Source organism: Oenanthe melanoleuca, chromosome 2, assembly GCF_029582105.1.
Source record: "Oenanthe melanoleuca isolate GR-GAL-2019-014 chromosome 2, OMel1.0, whole genome shotgun sequence".
Classification (NCBI taxonomy): domain Eukaryota; kingdom Metazoa; phylum Chordata; class Aves; order Passeriformes; family Muscicapidae; genus Oenanthe; species Oenanthe melanoleuca.
Genome location: NC_079335.1, coordinates 132357982 through 132379300, shown reverse-complemented (window position 1 = coordinate 132379300; position 21319 = coordinate 132357982). Strand labels below are relative to the sequence as shown.

The 21319-nt window shown below is 37.3% G+C and overlaps 1 protein-coding gene across 1 annotated transcript in view; it reads right to left on the bottom strand.

Moving 5' to 3' along the window:
• Positions 1–21319, bottom strand: part of MYO3A (myosin IIIA) — a 101765-nt gene that overhangs the window by 30920 nt on the left and 49526 nt on the right. The window contains exons 10-20 of the mRNA XM_056483287.1: positions 19464–19580; positions 18606–18710; positions 18443–18526; positions 17432–17634; positions 15585–15683; positions 15370–15484; positions 11592–11718; positions 10647–10857; positions 8645–8792; positions 1313–1466; positions 47–135 (exon numbers count right to left, since the gene is read on the bottom strand). Of these exons, the coding sequence (XP_056339262.1) occupies positions 47–135; positions 1313–1466; positions 8645–8792; positions 10647–10857; positions 11592–11718; positions 15370–15484; positions 15585–15683; positions 17432–17634; positions 18443–18526; positions 18606–18710; positions 19464–19580 (1452 nt within the window). The remainder of the gene's footprint in view (positions 1–46; positions 136–1312; positions 1467–8644; positions 8793–10646; positions 10858–11591; positions 11719–15369; positions 15485–15584; positions 15684–17431; positions 17635–18442; positions 18527–18605; positions 18711–19463; positions 19581–21319) is intronic.

Genomic DNA, 21319 nt, shown 5'->3' with positions numbered 1-21319 from the left:
GCCTTACCATTCCACAATCCCCAGCTAACATCATCAGGTGTCTTACCTTTCCTGCATAATGATAAATTCCAAAGGTTAGATCTACTCTTTTGGGTCTCCAAAAATATTTTGATTTCAAATTATCTTCAAATTTTTCTGAAAGGAAACACATAGTTTATCTTACTGGAGTTACTGTAAAATTATTCTTTTCTGAAGCTGTATCCCTTCAAGGATATTTCCTGACTTCTCAGCAAATGCAGAGACACTGATGTTTTCAAGGACAGAGATACCATAATGGTCTTGTTACAAAAGACATCGGATAAAGAATATGGGAGCTCTTGGACAAGTTACTTACTTTGCTCCAAGTTTTTAATGTGTGACCTCAGAAAATCATGGAACCAGAGAATCATTAAGGTGGGAAAAGATGTCTAGGATCATTGAGTCCAACCCTTAACCCAGCACCACTCTGTTCACCACTAAGCCATGTCCCCAGGTGCCACATCCACATGTGTTTTGAACACTTCCAGGATTTGCCTTTCCAAGATTTTGATCTAAAAATATGAAACAATGAAGAAATCTTTCCTAAGGGTTCCTTGAGGAGTTGTGAGGAAACAATTACTGATTGACTGAGTGCTTCCATATTGTAGACTAAAAAGCATGAGGATAAAAGGACAACAAGCTCATATAATTGCTTTAACATGGGCATTGTTACTGGATCTTATTAGGTTTTCTGCACTTACAAAAATGAATAAAACCAGGATTTATCTGCACAGAAATACCACTGAAATAATGAAGTCTATGGTACTTGCAGCTACTCAACAGCACTGAAGTATTCAGGGTATGAATTACAATGACGTTAGGTGTTTTAATTTTAATTTGTGAATAGAAAACATCCAGAAAGCATAATTTGCTGAAAGGCACTGAAGCATGTTTTCAGTCATTTCTCTTAAAAAGTATTAAACTTCTTGCTCAGATACTGCTTATCAAAAATCTCAGAGCTGAACATGACTAAACTCTGCAAAATGTTCTTGGTCTATGAACCTAAAGTTTTGACTCAGTATCATCTTTACTTTTCATTCTCTGGAGCGAAAAATTCCTGAAGGCAGGAGAACTTGAGGCTTCGATCAGCAGCTTAGGTTAATTTTTACTTTTGATGTTTCTCTGTTATCTTCAAGGAGACGACCATCCCAGCATGCATGTCTCCCTCAAACACACTATGACTGAAATGAGGGCTCACTAAAAGCATAACTATCATGTAGTTATAACTTTACATGCCACACAGAAACCAAACAGAAGACAAGCTATAAAACTGTGAAATTAACCATATACTTACCTACAAGTGTCTGATCTGTTGCTTGTGGGAATCGACTTTCCTCATCCAGCAGAGACAACAAACCCATTGGTTTCTGCAGGAACATATCCAGGAGGGGCCTGTTGTCCTCATATTCTATAACTCTTGCATCAACACCTTCGTAAAGGTATTCATTCTGCAGCAAGAAACAGAAGGCATGCTTTGTCTGTGTATACAGAACCACTTCAGAAAATAATTCACAAACTGTCAATTGTAGCAAATTAAAACTACATTGAGAAAGCATGCCTCAGGGCTAAAGACATCAAGGTATTGCAGAAACAAATGTCAGCTGGGATTTTGGTTTTGAATATGTCAGTTCAATACTCCTATGGCATATTTGGTAAAGATACCTTTTAGGAATGGAAAGAATTAAAGAAACAGAGTTGAAGAAGATAAAGTATACTGTTTGCAAATAGAGACCTCAGGGTCTATTTATTTTTCTGGTCTGAAATGTAGAAAATGTCTTAACCATTCAGAGCTATATTTACATTGCCAATTCATTGCTGAGATCTAAGTGATAGCTAAGATTTACTAACGTGACTACAGGTTCCATTGGCTTTACATGTTTCATCACCTTCCTCAAACACCTGGAAAAATTCTTGTGTGGAGAAGAAAGGTGCAAATACTTTGTAAAAATTAAAGAATTTGTCCTTTGTACTTCCTAAGAATTAAATAAATTGCCTCAGATTTGCCTCTAACACAATTTACTCCTTTTAAGGAACTAGGGAAAGGTATTCCCCAAGATTTAAGAACAACAGAAAAGCTGGTGGGGAGGACTTCTTTGTTTGCTTTTTTTGTTTGGTTTGGTCTGACTGGTTCTCTCCTGAATACTGTGAATATCTCTGGATTCCTCCCAGACTAGGAAAAAACAAATAACAAATGTGTCTACAGTGTTGTGATGGTTTTGTCTTGAATATAATTTAGATTATAGCCAGAGAACACAAGAATGACCTTCCTTAATCCTTCAGCAAGGCAGAGGACAGCTGTACATTTACCAAGAGAAGGTTGCTCTAGGGACTGCCACCCCCCATTATTTTTGCTTGCATTAGGTAAAACAATAGCAATTATCTACTACAATGCTCCTGTTTGTGCCAGGGCTGCCTTCAGTCCTGTGCAGGCTCTACTGTGAAACACAGAGCTTTTGGTCTACTTTAAAAATCCTCCCCCTGCCAAAGGATAGGACTTTATAAGTGTTGTATTCATGTATGGTGTTAACATCACAGTTTTGCCATTAGAATTCATTGTGAGAAGAGTGTCACAAAAATGAATGATGACTAATATTAATGAGTTCACAGACCTCTAACCTTGGAAGACCTCTTCTTAAGTGTCATTGACTTGAGTCTGAATCAGTGAAGAAGGCAACATATTGAGCATTTAAAAAAGAAGTTCACTTTCATATACAACAGAAAAGCACCTGTTTCATGCCTCTTAATCTCAGAGAAACAGCAAAAGTCATAAAATCAATAAGACTGGTAAGACACAAATAAAAATCAGTTGATCCATTTGAAAGAGGACACGAAATATATACCTAAACCCTTCCAGTACCCAGATTGATGTAATTTCCCAGGACACTCTTCACACTAAGGATAGGTTATAATTCAGTTTATATGCCATACAAGGGTGTAATCAGTAAGAATCTTGCCTACAGCCCCATGAGGGCTCCTCATTTGAGACAAGTAACATTAACCTCAACCATGTCTCCCCTGAAGCAGTGGACAGGTAGAGTTTTGCTTTTTATTTTAATCAATGACCTGAATAGCAGGGCAAGACAGGAGAGTAATAAATGTATCACTGATATAGGTGAGAAGTTAATTATATACCTGTAGGAGCAGGTGGCAGAAAGGCAGAAAGTCTGTGTTATCTCCCAGAGATAACACTGGAGTAGGGACAGTTTAACTGAGGGCTACAGCTGCACTGACACACAGATGTTCATGGAACCAGCTGTTACTGCTCAGGATTATCTGGAGTACTCTTATCAAGGGGCAAGGGGAAGAGACTGCTCAGGATGGATCTAACAGAGGACAATGTTTCTGTGACACTCAGACGTCCTCAAACAAGCTCTCACAACCAACCTGTCTGATCAGAAACCTTTTCCAGCTTCAAATGCTTCTGAGAGAGGCTGGTTTAGGGAGCTGATAAAAGTGCTCTCCTTGAAAAAGAAAGGAACTCTTAGTAGCTGTACTGCTATGCTATAAGAGCAGCAGCTGCTCCCCTCCCTGCCCAGGCAGCACAGAGGGCCTGACCTCCAAGCCTGCAGTGCACTGACCCCTCAGTTTGTGCCCTTTGTGTCTCCACAACTGAACGAGTGTCAGCCCTGGCAGTTTTGGTAATGCTGCCATGCCCCCAGCAGGATATGAAGGAGTTCACTCCATCACTTCCCACGGGCTGCTGAAGGACAGCTGATGACCAAACCAGGCACCAGTGTGACAGATGACTCAGAAATGATACTGTACTACATCATCTGATGCAGTGCTGGTTTCAATTGCATCATTAGGATACAAGCAGCAAGAATAAAAGCTTTAACGATGGACATCATAAAAACGTAATGAAATAGGTCTTATTTGAATTAATAAGATGAATCAGCTACAGGATTTTGTATCTCCTGTGATGTTTTATGACAAGAAAGCTCCGCAAAAAAGCTACTTCTTGAAATTCTAAAGCATAATCCACTAGAAAGTATTCCTGTGGATGGGATGTCAAAAGGAATAATCAAGTTACACTATTAATTGGGTTCCCATCTCGTTTTAGTGTTACATGGTATCTTTCCTATGATCAAAACTATGTTACATTAGCTCGTGCCACCTGGTTTCAATGGTAACAAAATAATTACTAAATGCATTAGGGAAATGGTCTTCACATTTAATAAAGAAATGCCATTTTGCCCAGTACGTTTTACGATGACACTTTGATTTAAATGGGGACATCAGAGACTTACTCAGAAGGAGCCATTTCCAGCTGAAACTAGAAGATTAAATTGTCATGAGAATGTAAAATAAACACTGCATACATTAAATGCAAAAAGCATCATCCTTCCAACTGACAGCAAACTTGCTACTTCCCAAAATGTTTTAGCTATCTGCCATTACACTTTTTACTTCTTATGGGGGAATGACAAATGAGAAAGGAATGGGAAGGGTGTCTTGCTGGACAACGTGAACTGCAGATCACAGAGCTGACAGAAATTAACTTACATCAGTATCTAATATGTAAGAGGAAAACCCTGAAGGACAGGACTGAAGGTCCAAAAGTTCTGCTTTGCTTTATATTAACAAAAAAAAAACCAAAAACTTCTTGTGCTAGCAAAACTAAAAGCAGTGACTAAGTTGAGAGATCACATTCTCTCCCCAGTCAGCAGAGATAGGGATATATCTATTTGTCTCCATTGACTATTGGGAATCTATACTATCCTTATCTTAAACTACATACCCACTTCAGTCTTTCTGTTAAATTAGTGAAAGGAGGTGGCATCCAGGCCTAAAATTCTTTATTCTTAAATGCAAACATTAAGTCAACAATAAAGAAGAAATTCTCCTAATTTTGACTTGAGCCCATGTTGGCCCACAGACACCCCACTCTAGCTGACACCCTGAGCCTCAGTGAAAGTACCACTGCTCCTTTTTTTGTACCCCTGTCACTACTGTGGCCTTTTTTTTTTGTAGACCAGACTTCCAAGGAAAGCAAAACTGTGAACACTTTTCAGATACAGAAAAGAGACCACTGACAACAATAAAACAATGTCACCTGCAATACTGAGAGTACAATTCAACCTTTTGAGTGTATTTACTACTTGGCTTCATTGGTCAAGTTGCCAAAATATGATTCGCCTTCTCTGATGAGATAATCACTACTTATTTTAGGTGAACATGGGTTAACGACAAACTAAACTATTATCAACTGATTCAGGCCTCAACTTCCTACTAGATACATGAAATTTAATCAAATTGCATGTAATATGTGAACAGGGCAAAACAGGGATGAAAAAGCAATCTATCTGTACATTTTGCACCTCTCGAGGGAAGTGTAGCAGAATTTAAATTCTTCAGTCTTCTACAGGGTTCAAAGCAGTGCTATGTTACAGATTTCTGAGGTAGCACAGGGCAATCTGAGATGTCTGTCTGGCACTGCACAGGGCTGTCAAGAGACACTAGTCTGGGTCCCCAGTGACAGGATAGCTCCAGCAGCACAACTGTCAGGGCTAATGGAAAGGTCTTGGTGACTTCCGCCATCAGCCTTCTCCTAAACATAACTTCTGTCTTTTAGAGCCTAAGACACAAACCCTTGTATATAAAGTCATTTATAAAGTCAAGCAGCTACAGCAGCAAAGGGCAGAAGTCATCCTAATGTTTGTTTTTTACATCAGTGATTATTTTTATTTTACTTTACAATTGAAGAACATTACTGGTGTCAACACAGGAGAGTCCTTACAGTGAACAGAAAAGATTCTGAAGCCACCTGCTTTCTCAAAGGCTGTTTTTTGATGTAAAACAGGGATAACCATGTAATAAATAAGTGAAAAGTGATGTCTTATAATGACTATGAATCATACCACAAATCATTCTGTGCCATTGGTTGTAATGCAGAATAACACATTTCTCATTTCCCGTCTCTGAAAGGGGGAGATTTACACCCACACTTATATGAACTTAATCTATATAACTCCTTCTGTAGTAATATCTTTGGAGGCTGCTACAAGATAATATAATGAAGTTTGATATAATCTGATGTAGTGGTTTGATGTAAATTAAGGTAGACAGTCACTTGGTTGGTATTTCAGACTGGATGTGGACACTTATAATAGAAATATTAGGACTGGTATAAATGAAATATGAATGGGAATGTGCATATAAGCACCACAAAAAAATAGTCTTAAAAGAATAGCTGCGTTATAGCTGTAATTTGAATGAGGAACATTTGATCATAACAATAAAACTGAGGAAAGAGTTTTCTATCATCAAGAACAGAAGGCCTTCACTTACTTAAAAACACAGTGCAGAAAGTTAGGGAGCAGAACACCCTGTAAACCTGACAGCAGGAGCATGACTGTGAGGTTATAGCACATCACACACAATTTTCTATGAGCCCACCAAGGAAATGGACTGTAGGCATAAAAAATGTATATATTCCAAACAAGCAAAGCCAGATAATGACCTTGTCTAAAGATTAAAGATGCCGAAGTAAATAAGGGTTTGAGGCAAAGAACGATTGCTAAAGGCTGTAAAATATATATCCAAAAGCTATTTCAGCAAGAAGAACCTAATAGACATGATGAAGACTTGCCAGCTGTCCATTATTCTATATGTCACTCACAAATTTTCTTGGCCAGACCATTTGAACACACACCCACCTACCCACACAAGTCATGGTGCATTCTATGTATCTGTGAGTCAATGAAATCTATGAGAGAGAGAATGGAAATGGGTAAAATTGATGTACTTAGAGATTCTGTAAATAAAGATTACCTTCCCCTTCCACAGAGTCTGTACTAATTTCTACAGGGAGAAATGGGCAAACTGTATATTGTCAAAATAAGAAGTTAATTTTTCCCCTCATCTGTTCAGTAGCAGAATAAACACACTCTCACTATGGTGCAGCAAGGCATAAGCAAGAGAGCAAACTGTTCCTACTACATGGTGATACCACAAACCTCTGCATTAATATAGATCTGGCCAAAAAATTCTGTAACAGGATACCTAGAAATAAGTAAAGACAGATTACAATGAACTTGACTAATTAAAAAAGAAAGAACATTAAGACAATATTTGGGTGCACAGGAATAGGGCTAGGGAAGCCAAGGACACTCCCTCAGCAGCAAAAGGCAACTAGGGAGAATGTGATCCTGCTGCTGAACAAGCTTGTGGATGACATGGAAAAGGCTGAGATATTCAGTGCCTTCTTTGCATTGGCTCTGACTGATAATCCCAGGTCCCTGAGACCAGGGGAAAAGTCTGGAGTAAGGAAGACTTAAATTCAGCATGGGAGGATCAAGTTAGTGAACATTTAAGCAAAGTGGACATATGCAATTCCATGAGACCTGGTCAGTGCCTGGATTTGACAGGAATAAATATTGCTGCAGTCTGTGCTACTTCTGTCTCCCAACTGTTAGAAACAGAAGCCCAGAAGTGCCCTTGTTTTGTGAACTTGTGTACTTTGGAAAGAAGATGCCTAAGTAATTATAGTAGATCTAGCTAAATATTTTCTGGCTTTTAGATGATATTAAAACCAAGGAAACACTTGTGTTGATAATCTTGAACATATATTTATAAAAACAACTACAAGGTACAAGACTGCAAGACTACAATTCCTGTAATAATCGGGAGGAGGATAAAATATTGAGCCATAAAAAAAATTTGTCATATTATACACAAATATATACATCTCTAGACTGACACATGCATGTATATGCATGTACACACCTGCATACATGGAGACATTCCAAAATTGTATCTGCCTCACCCTTAAAACAAACAGTGATTATCACTGACAAAATACTCTGTTTCTACTGACAATTAAAATTACAATTCAGGAGAATTTTCATCCATGCATCATGAACACCAATAATTTCAGCAAACCAGAAAAAGTATAATTTCAAACCTATGGCTTGCATTCTGACTGTTCTGCCATAGAGAATTCTGAAATATTTCAGTTTTAAGTAAGATAATATTATTTTCCTAGACATGTCATTTCTTCAAATAAAAATACTGAATAATGATTTAATGGTGGTTAATTTAATTCTCCTGGAATTATTTACAAAGTTGAGATTATTTTTTCATGGTTTTTCCCTCTTCAAATTCATAAACTTTTATAATTACTGTGCTATTCCTTTTCTCTGCTTTAAAATAAATTATTTAGATTAAATCCATCATTATTTAGCTGAGATGATCTAGTTTCTCAAGAAGAACAAAATAATTGTGAGATTTGCAGTTTTTAATAATGAAATCTCAGTGTTCATTAAGCTTATTAGTAAACTATTACAAACACTGCACTTTCAAAATTTTGTTACCACTCATTTACTTTTTTACTAGAGAACCATCCATTACAAAATTCATTATTCCTCAAGAAAACAACATTGCATTTGCATCAATCAGATTATCACAGTGTTATGTTGCTTAGTTACTGTAAATTTCAAGTTTAATGCATTTTATGTGGCATTTTACTTGCAAATAGCATGCACTGCTTCATGGCAAACATACTCAAAAAACCTTTTTTATAATCTGCTATTTAAAAGCTATTATGGAGAAGGAACAATGTAGTTTCTTGAGACAAGGTTTTATATGTTCAGTAATACTAAGGTTCATCAAAATAACCAGCAAATACCTGTTCCCAGGCAAAGACATGTTGATTGAAGTAGAACTGAATTTGTTCATTGGCAATGTTGATACACAGTTGTTCAAAAGAATTTTTTTTGAAATTCTCAAAGCCAAAGATGTCGAGAATTCCAATATTCAAGCCATCATCATTTTCACTGCAAAGATGAAATATACTTTTCATTGTTCTATCTTTATTTTACATTAACTATCTTCATTACTATTTCACAAAAGGAAATCATGGGCCAAATCTGTACACCAGTTACACAGGTTAAGTTTTGCTGTACCAGATCCCTCTTAAAATGACAATAATTGTTAGTTTGAAATACATAAATGCAGATCAATTCAAAGATTATGGCAATGCAGACCAGATCTACTGAATCACACAACAATCAAGTCATCTGATAAGTGAATATGGGATTTACAATTTTATTCTTACACTAATATTTGTAAGTAATTATTCTAAGAACCTGACTACAGTACAGAAAGAACAGGTTTTCTTGTTTTTCTTGTAATAACAAAGGCTTTACTCATCAGCATCCTGAAATTAAAGACTGTTGTCATTAAGTATTATTTCTTCATATAATTTACTCATAACAATTAAAATTTCTTCGTTTAACATTAAAGTAAAAAGAATGACTATCTAGACCTTTTATGCAGCTGAATAACTACCTTATGCACCGAGATGTGGCATGAATTTAAATTACCAATTAAATTCCAGAGAAGCACTGGAAAAACTTTGGTTTGATATTTTAAGTAGAGCATACTGAAAATATGTGATCACTTCTGCAACTGGAAAAAACTCTAATATTTATTTGCTGAAGCAAAAACTTAAGGGGATATATTTTTATAATAAACTGACATTAGTGTCTTTTCTAGGCAAGTAAAATATAAATCCCATTTTTCCTATAAAACTTATTTGGGCATCTATCTGTAACCATTTTTAAAATAAATATTTAGGAAATCAGAAATTAAGAATCAGCCTCAAGACACTCATGAATAGTACTTAAACCTCCTTGTGAAGTCCATCTCAAAAAAGGAAGCATTTCATTGTGGAGGATTCTGAATTTAGGGACTATTTAATCTGTCTCAAAATTATATTTTTGATGAATAGACTGCTAGAATTTATTTTAGCATTCCTTTTAGGACTCCTTTTCAGAGCTAATTACGTAAAATAGAAAATGCAAATTATTTTACTATCACAAAATCAAACAAAAGTTGTTTGGTTTTTTTTAAAGTGAGATTTTCAGGATGAATTTTCTCCATCCTCACCAGTATAGTAAGTAAGTATTCAGTTTGAAAAGGGCTCTGTAACAGACAGGTGAGAGAGGCACACAGGCTAGAAATGCTGACCCAACTATCATGGATTTTATCCTATCACTACTGATTAAAGTTCTGTTTATTGTTGCTCTGCTGTAACCAAATACTTAAAAGTTTATACAAATTTCAGGATTGCAACCTTGGCTCTCTGATGTTTAAGAAGAAAAAATCCAGGAAATTCAGATCTGCAAACCAAAGCTATTTGTTATTGATATGGCATTTAAAATGTCACTTTGTAAGTGTAAAGTGGACAATACCTTCAGTAAATGTGTTTGAAAACTATTCCCACACATACATGAAACCTTGCTCATAACAACAGTGACAAAAGCAACAGCATCAGTGTAAATAAGAGCAGAATTTGACCTATGTAATCAACATGATGAATATCAAATGTTTACTCTGAAAAAAATACAAAAGAAAAAGGGTTAAAAGTGAAAAGGGTTAAAAATACAAAAGAAGAAGTGAGGGTTAAATGAGTACAGATCAACAGGAAAACAGCAGATGCTTTTGCCAACTATATCTACTGTATTTTCACTATATGCTATGAACAGCACAAACCATTTTCAACATGGTGGGATCATAAACAAAAACACAGCAAAGAAAAGGAACTTGCCTACACTAAATACTCTAGTGTAAGACAGTTATTATTCCCACAGAAAAATATTTCTTTATTCTGCAAAATCTCCTTTTACCTTAGATGTTTGTCAGGTTTGAGTAAAGTGTTGATGCGATTGACGATCCAGCTGAAGAGGCGCCCATACAGTGCTTTGGCCATGGCATCTCTGACATCAGTGGCTTTTTCCACCGTGTTGGGACGAATAATTGTTTCTCCTCGAGTCACTACACAGTGAGAGGTGAGGGCCTCTTGCAGTTCATCTGCCTGAATACACAGCAGGGATGCACCTGGGAAGGAATATCACAGGCATAGCTCACAGACACATTTTGGAAGGTGACTCTGTAAGAAGTACCCAAGTTTGAGGTGTGAATACCCCTCAGTTATAACCCACAAATTCAAGTCACTGCTGTTCTCTTTTTGCTCCTAAAGAGGGTTGCTTCTTTCCCAGCTCCACAATATTTTTCTATGGCAAGAAAACATGCAAGAAGATTGTGTGAAGACTTCATTATCTCCCCAGGTGTAATTAGTGAGAAAGTGTAGCAAATTCCTGGATAATCTTTGCCCCTTTGCCTCCTGTACCTCCCAGCAGCTTATAATGTAAGGCATCCCTTCCAAGGAATTAGTGAGCCGTATTTCCAGAGGCACTTGTGGAAAACAAGTAATGAGCAGCTGAGAAAGAAACTGGGAAAAAAAATTATTCAATGTGTTAATGAGGTTCTCCATCAAATGTTCAAATAAACTTGGAAAAATTCCAAAGATTTTTTCAGGCATCTGCATTATTAGTCATGTTTTCTGTATGCCAGTGAAATGGTTAGTCAAATAAGATGCATAACATGGAAATTTTTTTTCTCTTTTGCATTTGAATTCAGGTGGGCTTAGAACTAATTTCTCTTCCGTTTTTAATTATTCTCGCAAAATTTCCATGTGAAAACAGTTTTCATTGATACCTCTCTTACAATAAAATAAATTTGCTTGAGAACACCAAAGAGAAACAACATTAAATCAAGAAAAAACTACTCACAGTTCTCAAGGGCCACTGGATTGGAAATGTTGCTCTTGTCAATCATATGTTCAGATACTACTGCAGAAAATTCAATGTTACCCACATTTAAAATGGCAGCCAGGACACTGTACACACTTCCAAGCTCCTGAAAAGTATATTAAAAAATGCAATAATCAGTAGCCAGGTAATTTGCCTCTGTGGTTTGTGTGATGGGATATGTGTGTGTGTTGTTTCCTGCTGTTTGCCATGTGTCCACTACTTTTAGGAGTGCTGCTCTCAACAATTATTCCTATTCTGTACTTAGTAAAGTGTTTCAAGAGTAAGACAGTCAAAGAGGGCAAAAAACCATAGCCTCTCTTCCATACTTATTGATAGGACAGGATAGAAACGAAGTAGGAAAAGCAAAAACAGTGGTGTGCATACCCTCTTGCATACCCTCTTACACAGAAAGATTTAATACTTAGATCAACAAAAATATTAAAAAATCTGCATTGATGTTTCTCGCATCATGGAAACAAAGGTACTCCAAATATCATCTCCCACCAATGTCATCAGAAAAAGTTTCACTGGGAGAAGAGTGAGGCCCTCACATCTCTGATTTGGCAAAGCATTTTAGCCTTCAAAATATCAGTTAGGAACTCACCAACACATCTTAATATGGACTTTGCTTAAACAAATTTAGATTTCACATTATTTAGGAGGTTCTGCCATGGTTGAGTTGATAAGGTGGTGTTAGCTCATAAGTTGGACTTCATGATCTCAAAGGTCTTTTCCAGCCTGGTTCCTTCCGTGAAAAGTGACTCTATCTTGAAAAAAGCTGTTATTACCCTGGACAGTGAAGTGATATATAGAGTAAATTAAGTACCTATACATGAATACATAAATTCCAAATGATATTTGGAATTAGTAAAATAATGCTTTCATTACAGGTTGGACTCCAATTTTAACTGCAAATTTTCACCTGAATAGTGAATGTTTCTCATTATACCTGATGATCAGAGTTTTTTTTACTCAGAAAATGCTAGGTGTAAGCAGTCTAGGAATCTGTGATAGTGTATATTTTAAGGCATACAATAATAGTGTGTTTTATAAATAGTATGTTGAAAACTTTTGTAGTAGTTTTATATGAAGCAGTTTTGCAAATCTGATTGGTACTTTATAATGATGAACTTTTTATAATTGCACAGCATTTTATCCATATTATTCGGTAGTTTGCTGGTACTATGTCAGGCATCATTTACTCAGATAAAATCTCTAATTGCTCTAGAATACTTGAGCTTGTTTTCAACACTTTCAGAAGTTAATCTAGCAGTTAATAAATAATGATTCCAGTGACAGCAAGACAAACTGGATAAGCTCACTCTAAAAAATTATGCTGAGGGTAATTGGCACACAGTTTACTTAGGATTAAGCACTCATTTTCAATTTAAGCTTAGGGACACAGTTGAAATGCAAAGAAATGGATAGCTTAACTTCTGCCATCATACTTCTGCTGTACAGTATGTATAGCTGCTGACATTTTTGTGCCCTTTTCCAGTGTTTTTGAAATCTGGCCTGATCTGTCTCATACAGCATAATTATTGTTCCCCTCAGGCAGTCCTTTCTTACTAATTTTGCTGTGCAGCCTGAAATGAAACAGTGTGATTTTAAGACAGGGAGTACTGACAGTAGCTACTTTTAAAATCTGTCAGTCAGTTGAAAGCAAATTTCAAAGAAACAAAGCTTTGTTTAGGCCTCAATTTTAACTGAAGTTCTTTTTTTCTGTCCCTTGTTGGATGCTGCTGGGAACCAGGGAAAAAGCAGCCTTGAAGTCTTGCCTTTCTCAGCCCTCACAAGGACAAGAAATTACAAAAATGATTATGCATCTGCAGGGTGTGTGAGAGCCGTGTGAGTGTCTCATGATGTTTTGCAGAAACTATGTTTTCAAAGAGGTGTTGCTTTCTTGGACCAATGAGTCTTTTCTATTTTGTTTTGCACGACCCTATTTTGTTTTGTACTACCCTATAAAGTGTAGTGTCTCTTTAAATATGACTCTCTCTCTTTTGCTTCTCCATTGCATGAGGAACTATGTTGCATTATCCTTTTTGCCGCTCACCTATAGCCTAAAATGCAACATCTGTCCATGGCTAATTATGTCCATTCTGCTAATAAAACACTGAAATTCTTCTGTGCACTGGGATGAAGGTCAAAACTTAAATCTGCATTACTAAAAGTGAACTTAGGACAGGAATTCAATGTCCTATGGGATAGCACATTATCTTTGCACGTGTATCCAATATCAGAACCTCAGTGGGGGAAGAAGACTCTTCCTTCACTCCTGCCAGCACAGCTTCAGACAGGCAAATTCACCCTGAGGAGGATGCAAGGCAGGCTGACATGGCTGGGGCTCACAAACAGCCACAAGCAGATTGCCTATGGCACTCAGCCTGCCTCTGAAACTGCAGGGTTCTACAGGTAGATAATTCTTCAGATTCAGCTACTGGTGCCTTGCTGAGTTAATCAAGTGAAGATCCATGCTAGAACTGCACAATGCAGCCAGTGACCTGGCTCTAACTGCATCTTCAATGGAAGGCCTCTTCTGGATGATCAGGATTATTGTTTCCACCCGTCCAAGTGAACAAAAGAACTGGGAACAAAAACAGCCTTGCTGCTTTTCATGCTTTAAATTAGGATTTATCAAGGTCTCTGGTGCTGTGACAAAACTGCTATCAGTGCTGAACCATGAATGTCCTTTCATGCTGCTTCTGGAAAGATGAGAGCACAAGTGAAAGGATGTGATAGTACAGGTGTGATATTACTAAACGTAGCTGTGAATAACATGTAGAGGAGAAAGAGACTGTCAATGCCACTGCCACTACAACCTAATACAGAGAGTGACTATGGAGGAACAAAACAGGTGAATAAACCCATTCTGCTAGCTATTTCAAATATTTACATAGAGGGAAGCCAGAAATAGTCAACTGAAGTGAGCAATTATTTGTGAAAAGCTCCTTACCACATACAGTTTTGTCAGAGAAATTAAAACATACACCCATTCTGCAGCACTAGTGCTATATTTCATGGATACTGTACGGATCATGCTATTTATATTGTTTATTAATAAAGTCAGAGATAAATGACACCTGTGATGCACCACTTCTCCTAAGGTAAAACTATGTCATGGGATGGAATTTCTTTCCTTTATAAATCTAGTCCTTTTTTATTTTAATTCTACCAAAGACAGACTGAGGAGAGGGGTTTAACTGCTACCAGAGCAATGATATGAGATCATAAAGAAAGAATGGGTTCAGTTAATGTTTAGTGATGAGATTCATCTTCAAAGGAATTTAAGAACTTCATTCAACTTTATCCTTGGAGCTGTGAAAATGTATTGAGTTCATCAATACTCAGATCAACTCAATGAATTTTTAGAACTCTCACCATGGACTTCCTCTTAAAACTGAGATGGGGCTCATATTCACAGGCCTAGAATTATTGGATAATAAACAGTTACAATATCATTTTCTATGCATTAAATTTGTTAAAATCTTCTCCCCGCCCAGTAACTCAGCTGTGCTGTGTCCACTGATTTCAAAGTCTTGTTGACTAATACCATTTTATTGGTTTATCAATTGGTTTAACATTGAAACCTTAAAAATTTAAATGTTACTACACAACAGTAAGTTGACCATGCAAGATCCTAATACATAAACACAATACTAAAGGAGGAAAAAAAAAGGGAGATTTGAATGATTTATAGAAGTCTTCCTGAGGTAGCTAGTAAAGTTCACAAAAGAAAAGGTTTATCAGCACTCACCTCCAGTGTAAAACCTATGACTTTGAAGCACTGTTCTATTAATTCAAACTGGGACTTATAAAAGCTATTGTTCATGAAATCTTGCACGATTCTGAAATGATCATTTTGCAGATATCTGAAAGAGTTGATGGATACAGAGTCAGAATGTAAATGAGGCTGAGAATTCAACATGGCATTTCTTAGTAATCAATTTATGCAAAAATAAACTGCATTACCTGGGAGGTCTATATTCTGGTAGTTTATAATGTGCCAGTTTTTTCTTTTCAGCGAGACCAGCATAAATATAATAAAAAATATGGAAATTTTTCTCTCCTCTGAAACAACAGAAACAACAAACTGATTTAATAATATAACCATGCTACATTTACTGATGACACACATACTATTACTAAATGTTATTTTAGTAACAGGCAAGACTCACACAAACTGATGGGGGACTCTGAAAGAAGCTTTATAACAGAACTTCCCATGAACACCCTTTTCATGCCATTGTGTGTTTGTCCTGACACTGCCAGGGTGGCTACTTGGTGCTAAAGCAGCTCAGTGCTGCTCTGCCCTTGATGCAGTTGATAGATGCTGTGTGAGATCTTACACAATGCTCATCCACCCACACTGAATGGGCTGCTTAACTCCAATTATTTTAAAAAACCTGACTGTGAGAGAGGTATACACTCCTGGTTCACTAAATGCAGTATGGCTGCTTTGTCCTTTAACTCTGAACCAAGAAGCAGATATTCAGCAAAAGGGCTTTATGACTTGGCATGCTTTGCCGAGAAGCTAGATGCCCAAACTTAGGACAGAGGTTTATTACACATTCAAGGTTTCTGTGCTCCTTTATGAGAAAGATCTAGTTGAAAATTTGCAACCACGACTGAACCCTGAGATGCCTAAGTCAGTCACTGCTGAATGGCAAAAAGGAATTGTGTTCAAACCCCTACTGTGTGCATGAGCTTAGGTGTATGTCTCAGGGGCACCATTAGATCATAGAACCATTAAATGTCTTGGGTTGGGAGAGACCTTAAGGATTACCTAGTTTCAACTCCCCTGTCATGGTCAGGGACACCTGCCACCAGAACGGGCTGCTCACAGACCCATCCAACCTGGCTTGAATACTTCCAGGGATAGGGCAACCACCTCTGGGCAACCTGTGCCAATGCCTCACCACCCCCACACTGAAGAATTTCTTTCTAATATTTAATCTGAAGCTACTCTCTCTCAGTTTAAATCCACTGCCCCTTGTCCTGTCACTACATGTTCTTGCAAAATGTCTCTTCCCATCTTTCTCGCAGGCTCCCTTCAGGTGGAAGGCAGCAATTTGGTCAACCCCAAAGACTTCTCCAGGCTGAAGAACTCCAGTTCTCTCAGCCATTCCTTACTGCAGAGGTGCTCCATCCTTCTACTAATCTTGTGGCCTTCTTTGGAATTTCTCCAACAGGTCCATGTATTCCCTGTAGGGAGGACCCCAGAGCTGGATGCAGCACTGCAGGTGGGGTCTCACCAGAGCAGGGGCAGATTTCCTCCCTCAACCTGCTGCCCACACTGCTTGGGATGCAGCCCAGGACGTGTTTGGCTTTCTGGGCTGTGTCATGTCCAGCCTCTCATTCACCCCCAGGTTCTCCTTGGCAGAAATCTTTGACCCATAACTCTCTATATACACATCCTACTAGATGTTCCAAAATGGAAAATGAGCAAACAAACAAAGAAATAATTTACATTACTAGAGGAAATTTAGAGGAAGTAAATGTAAGTGATATGCTTAACACAGTACTCCAAAATCCCACAAAGAAATGTATACCTGAACTATTAGAAAGTTTTTAACTCTTTGCACGTTCTTCTTTTATATATCACATGGGCATTTTTATAGGATTTGTTTAAATAATCCAGGGGGAAATGAAAATCTGAACTAGTTTTTCAGGTAGCTTACAAATTTATAAGCTATTAATATATAACTTTTAAGAAAAAATTCCTTATTCATTTTTGTGTTTTGAACCAAGGTGATTTCCTGCATCATAGGCTGACTCTATAACCCCCAAATTAGTTCAAATGCAATCTTCATACTTACACTGCCTGGTGGACAACTCTGGATTTTTCAAGGAGGTACTCTGAAATCTGAGCTCCTACTACAGTGCCACCACAAGTGAATTTCATTTCCAGATATTTTCCAAATCTGCTTGAGTTATCATTTATGATGGTGCCTGCATTCCCAAATGCTTCTACAAGGTTGTTCACCTGGAGAATCTTCTCCTGCAGAGTCCTGTTATTAGCCTGGATATGAAAAAGACATTGCTTCCAATTATGAGTAATTATTAAAATACCTCCATTTTTAGGTGTTTCTTTCATCTTCTTATTGGTATTGTGAAGTGTGACATAATGGGCAGCCATTCCCATGGGAATTATATGGAGAGAAAGGCAAATATATAAATATAAATATATATATATATGTATACGTACATATATATATTTATATATATAATGAAATCTGTCAGAATATATCTATTTTCAGAAGCAAGACCATCTGGAAGAGATAGCACACACAATGATAACAACACTATCAATGAATTTCTGTGGCTTCTGTGATTCTGAGATGGTCAATCTGCTTTTAGGATCCTTGTTAGCATCTGGTTACTGCTTCCCTGCACCCTACCAATCCATTAGTTTGCTTTCATCTTTCCTGGGGCATGTAAAAAAAAGCATTTCATTTAGACAGTTATGATGGGCCACTTCCCAAAATGACTATGTCCCACTGACAGCAATCTGGTTGTGGAAGGATGAGAAGCCAGAAGGGGATTTTATTTGGTACTGTTTAGAGGACTTGAAGGCACTCAATTAAACAGGGATCTGACTAAGTGACAGCCCTCACTGCAGTGGGTACATTTCCTTGTGGAAACTCTAGCATGTTTTCAAGTGACCCTAGTTCAGGATAGAGGAAGCAGTAGACAGATCATCATCATGTTCCAATGTTCTTTGGAAAATGTGTATCAGTCTCACCCCACATCCAATACCCTGTGCATAGGTTCAGCCCTTCAGGTCCAGGATAGCCAAGCCTTACAGAGACACCCACTCTGCCACTCACCTTGCCCAGAACAGTGAGCTGCTGAACCAGCAGATGGGCACTTTGCGTCTTGCCAGCTCCACTTTCTCCAGAAATAACAATACACTGCAGAGAACAGAGCAAGACTGAGCTCATCACATATGTCTCAGCCTGGCAGAGGATGAATTAGACACCTCATCTATACCTGATCGGAGTTGTACGTCACCATGGACTGATAGCCTATGTCAGCAACTGCAAAAATGTGAGGAGGGTTGGCAGTCCGTTTGGCTCCAATATACAGCTTGGAATGCTAAGTGCAAGAAAAATAAAAACATATCACTGTCCTTTAAAAACTTTTTTTAAATTTAAGTTTGGTTTTATTTTTAGATTAGTGTACAGCATGCTAAGGTTTCCAGCAGTGTTGTTTTCTGAGGGAGCTGTTACTGCACTCACTATACCATGAATCTGTATGTACTTAGGACTATAGGAACTGCTAAAAAAATAAAGTGCAATTTTCTATAATTTTAGCCCTGATTGCATTTTGAAACTCAATTTATTAGGAGAAAATTTACTGTTGTCAGACAACATAGTTCCAACTTATTTAAATTTATTTGTGCTTCCCTTCCTATTAGTATCTCTGCATGATATTGATATTAAAACCTGAGATCTTTTCTGTACCTGTAGTATCTGATAACTAATAACGCCAAATTACAGTATGAGCCAACTTTAATATCTTTCCCCTTTTGTATAATAGGGAGACAAATTCCCTTTTGTATAATGAGGAGACAGATTCACAGAAGTTAACATTTTACAGGATTGCTTTGTGCATTATCTACACTGTAGGCATATAGACAATAAAAATTAATTCCTTTGGGGTTTCTCATTTCTGTGCTGAACTTCAGCAAGTGTTAAGAATGTATGTCAATATGCAGTTGAAAGAACATCTCTACTGGTTATTCTGCTTTTCAGAGTAAGCTAAGATGAATCTCATACTTGACACAAATATTTGTATTTTAGTGGAATTTGATGCTAGTTTAAAATAACAAAACCTAAATTTTCACACCTGTGAAGAATAAATATCTATGTTCCGAAACGGATTGACAGCGATGAGAATGTCCCCAACATATGTGTAGATCTGGTCCTTGGCATAGCCCTTCTGCAGCTGTTCTGTTACTGTATTCTAATGGAGAAGGAACAGGAACAATGAATCACATGGGGAAAAAAAGAATATTAAGAAAATGTATAAAATATTTATATTTTTCAATGAGTGAGGATGCAAAGAGAAGGTATTTATAGTCAGGAGTACAATGGATCATGATTAGAAGTAAGTAATACTTTAAAACACACAAGCATTTCTATTTTTTTGTGTCCAAACTCACTTTGAACAATATATACTTACAGATCCTCAAGTGGCTGTAGAAAAAGGAGTTAATAAGTATTGCTTTCATTCAGTTCATCAGAGATTTCCATGAGACAGTCTTGTCTACATTTCTACTACTGAAGTTTCATGTAACTTATCAAGCAAGAGCCACTTGATTGAGTCCATAACTGCCATTACAGCTGCTCTAACATCCCTCTCAGTTATGATACACCACAAATGTTCAACTGTTTGCTTCCCATTAATGTAAACAATGAGGCTTCTTTTCCTATTAACAAGCAGTCTCTGCTATGATTGTTCTTTGCTGTTGCACAGCCGGTTTCCCCCAAAAAAGAAGGGCACATTAATGGAATTCAAATTTCTTGATGTAATTTCCTTCAGCTTCTTCTGCATACACAGCTGGGTATAGAAAGTGGCTGGGTAGGTTTCCAATCAAAAGAGGCCACAGAGCTGAATAAAGAAATTCAAACCAGCCTTGAGACTAATCTGAGATACATGTGAAAATATTTAGGCCCCACACCCATGGAACAGCCCAACTGGCAGCAGAGGACTACAGAAGGAATTGCCTTCCTTCCTCATTTATCTATTCACAGTGTTGTCCTGTTTAATACACTTACAAGCTGAATTCTCAACAGTTGTAGAGGTTATATTTTCTTCATAAGAAAACATAAAGAGAAAATCTTGGTTTTCCATTGCCTTGATAAACTTTTTGATTTTGAATGCTCTTTCCTTTTGGCCATAACCAGATTCACGTTATGGAATTATTTTACAGGAACTTCTGCCCTTCTTGAAATTATTTCTTGCACCAATAGAAGGTGTCTTGTCTTGTCTCTGATGATGGGGCTATCTAAACTGGAAGAAAAACTTGAGTTGAAGAAAGAATACAGTTCCAAGAAGCTGCCATTCATATGTGAAAGTGGTTTTAAATTGGATTTGATTTAGTAACGCTACATAGTCAAACAATGCATTTAGATAGAGGCTTCTTGAGGACTTCCATGAGAATTCTCCACCTCTGAGGAGATGGGATATATTCAAGTTTGTCTGCTTATTTGTGCAATAAAATCTCTTTAGCTTGGGTTGTTAATATGTATCATGGTAAAAGATAAAACCTCACAACGGTCTTACTCTTCCCAATACTAAAAAAAATGCTTTAACCTGAACTTTGCTCAGTAGAAGAAGTTTGGGTTAGCTCAATTACAATTAACATAACAAAGCACTTGGGAGGATGGAAGATGTTCTGTGAGCTGTCAGCATTATACAGTTTACGAGCACAAGTGCCAAAATGAATATTCTGGACTGACAGAGATACAATATACCAGAGAAGTTTTACAGATAAGAGAATGTGAGTTATATTCTATGCACAGCCCAGTAGATGAAGAATGACAGTTTGTTTACAACCACTGATGGCCTCTAAGACCTGCAAATAATCAGTGCTGCAGCCTGATTCTTCTTTTTGGTTAGGAAGCTTAAAGGATAAACACAGCAGACTTCCTCCCTCCCTTATGCCATGTTTCCCTGCACTCAGTGGACTAATTTTTGAA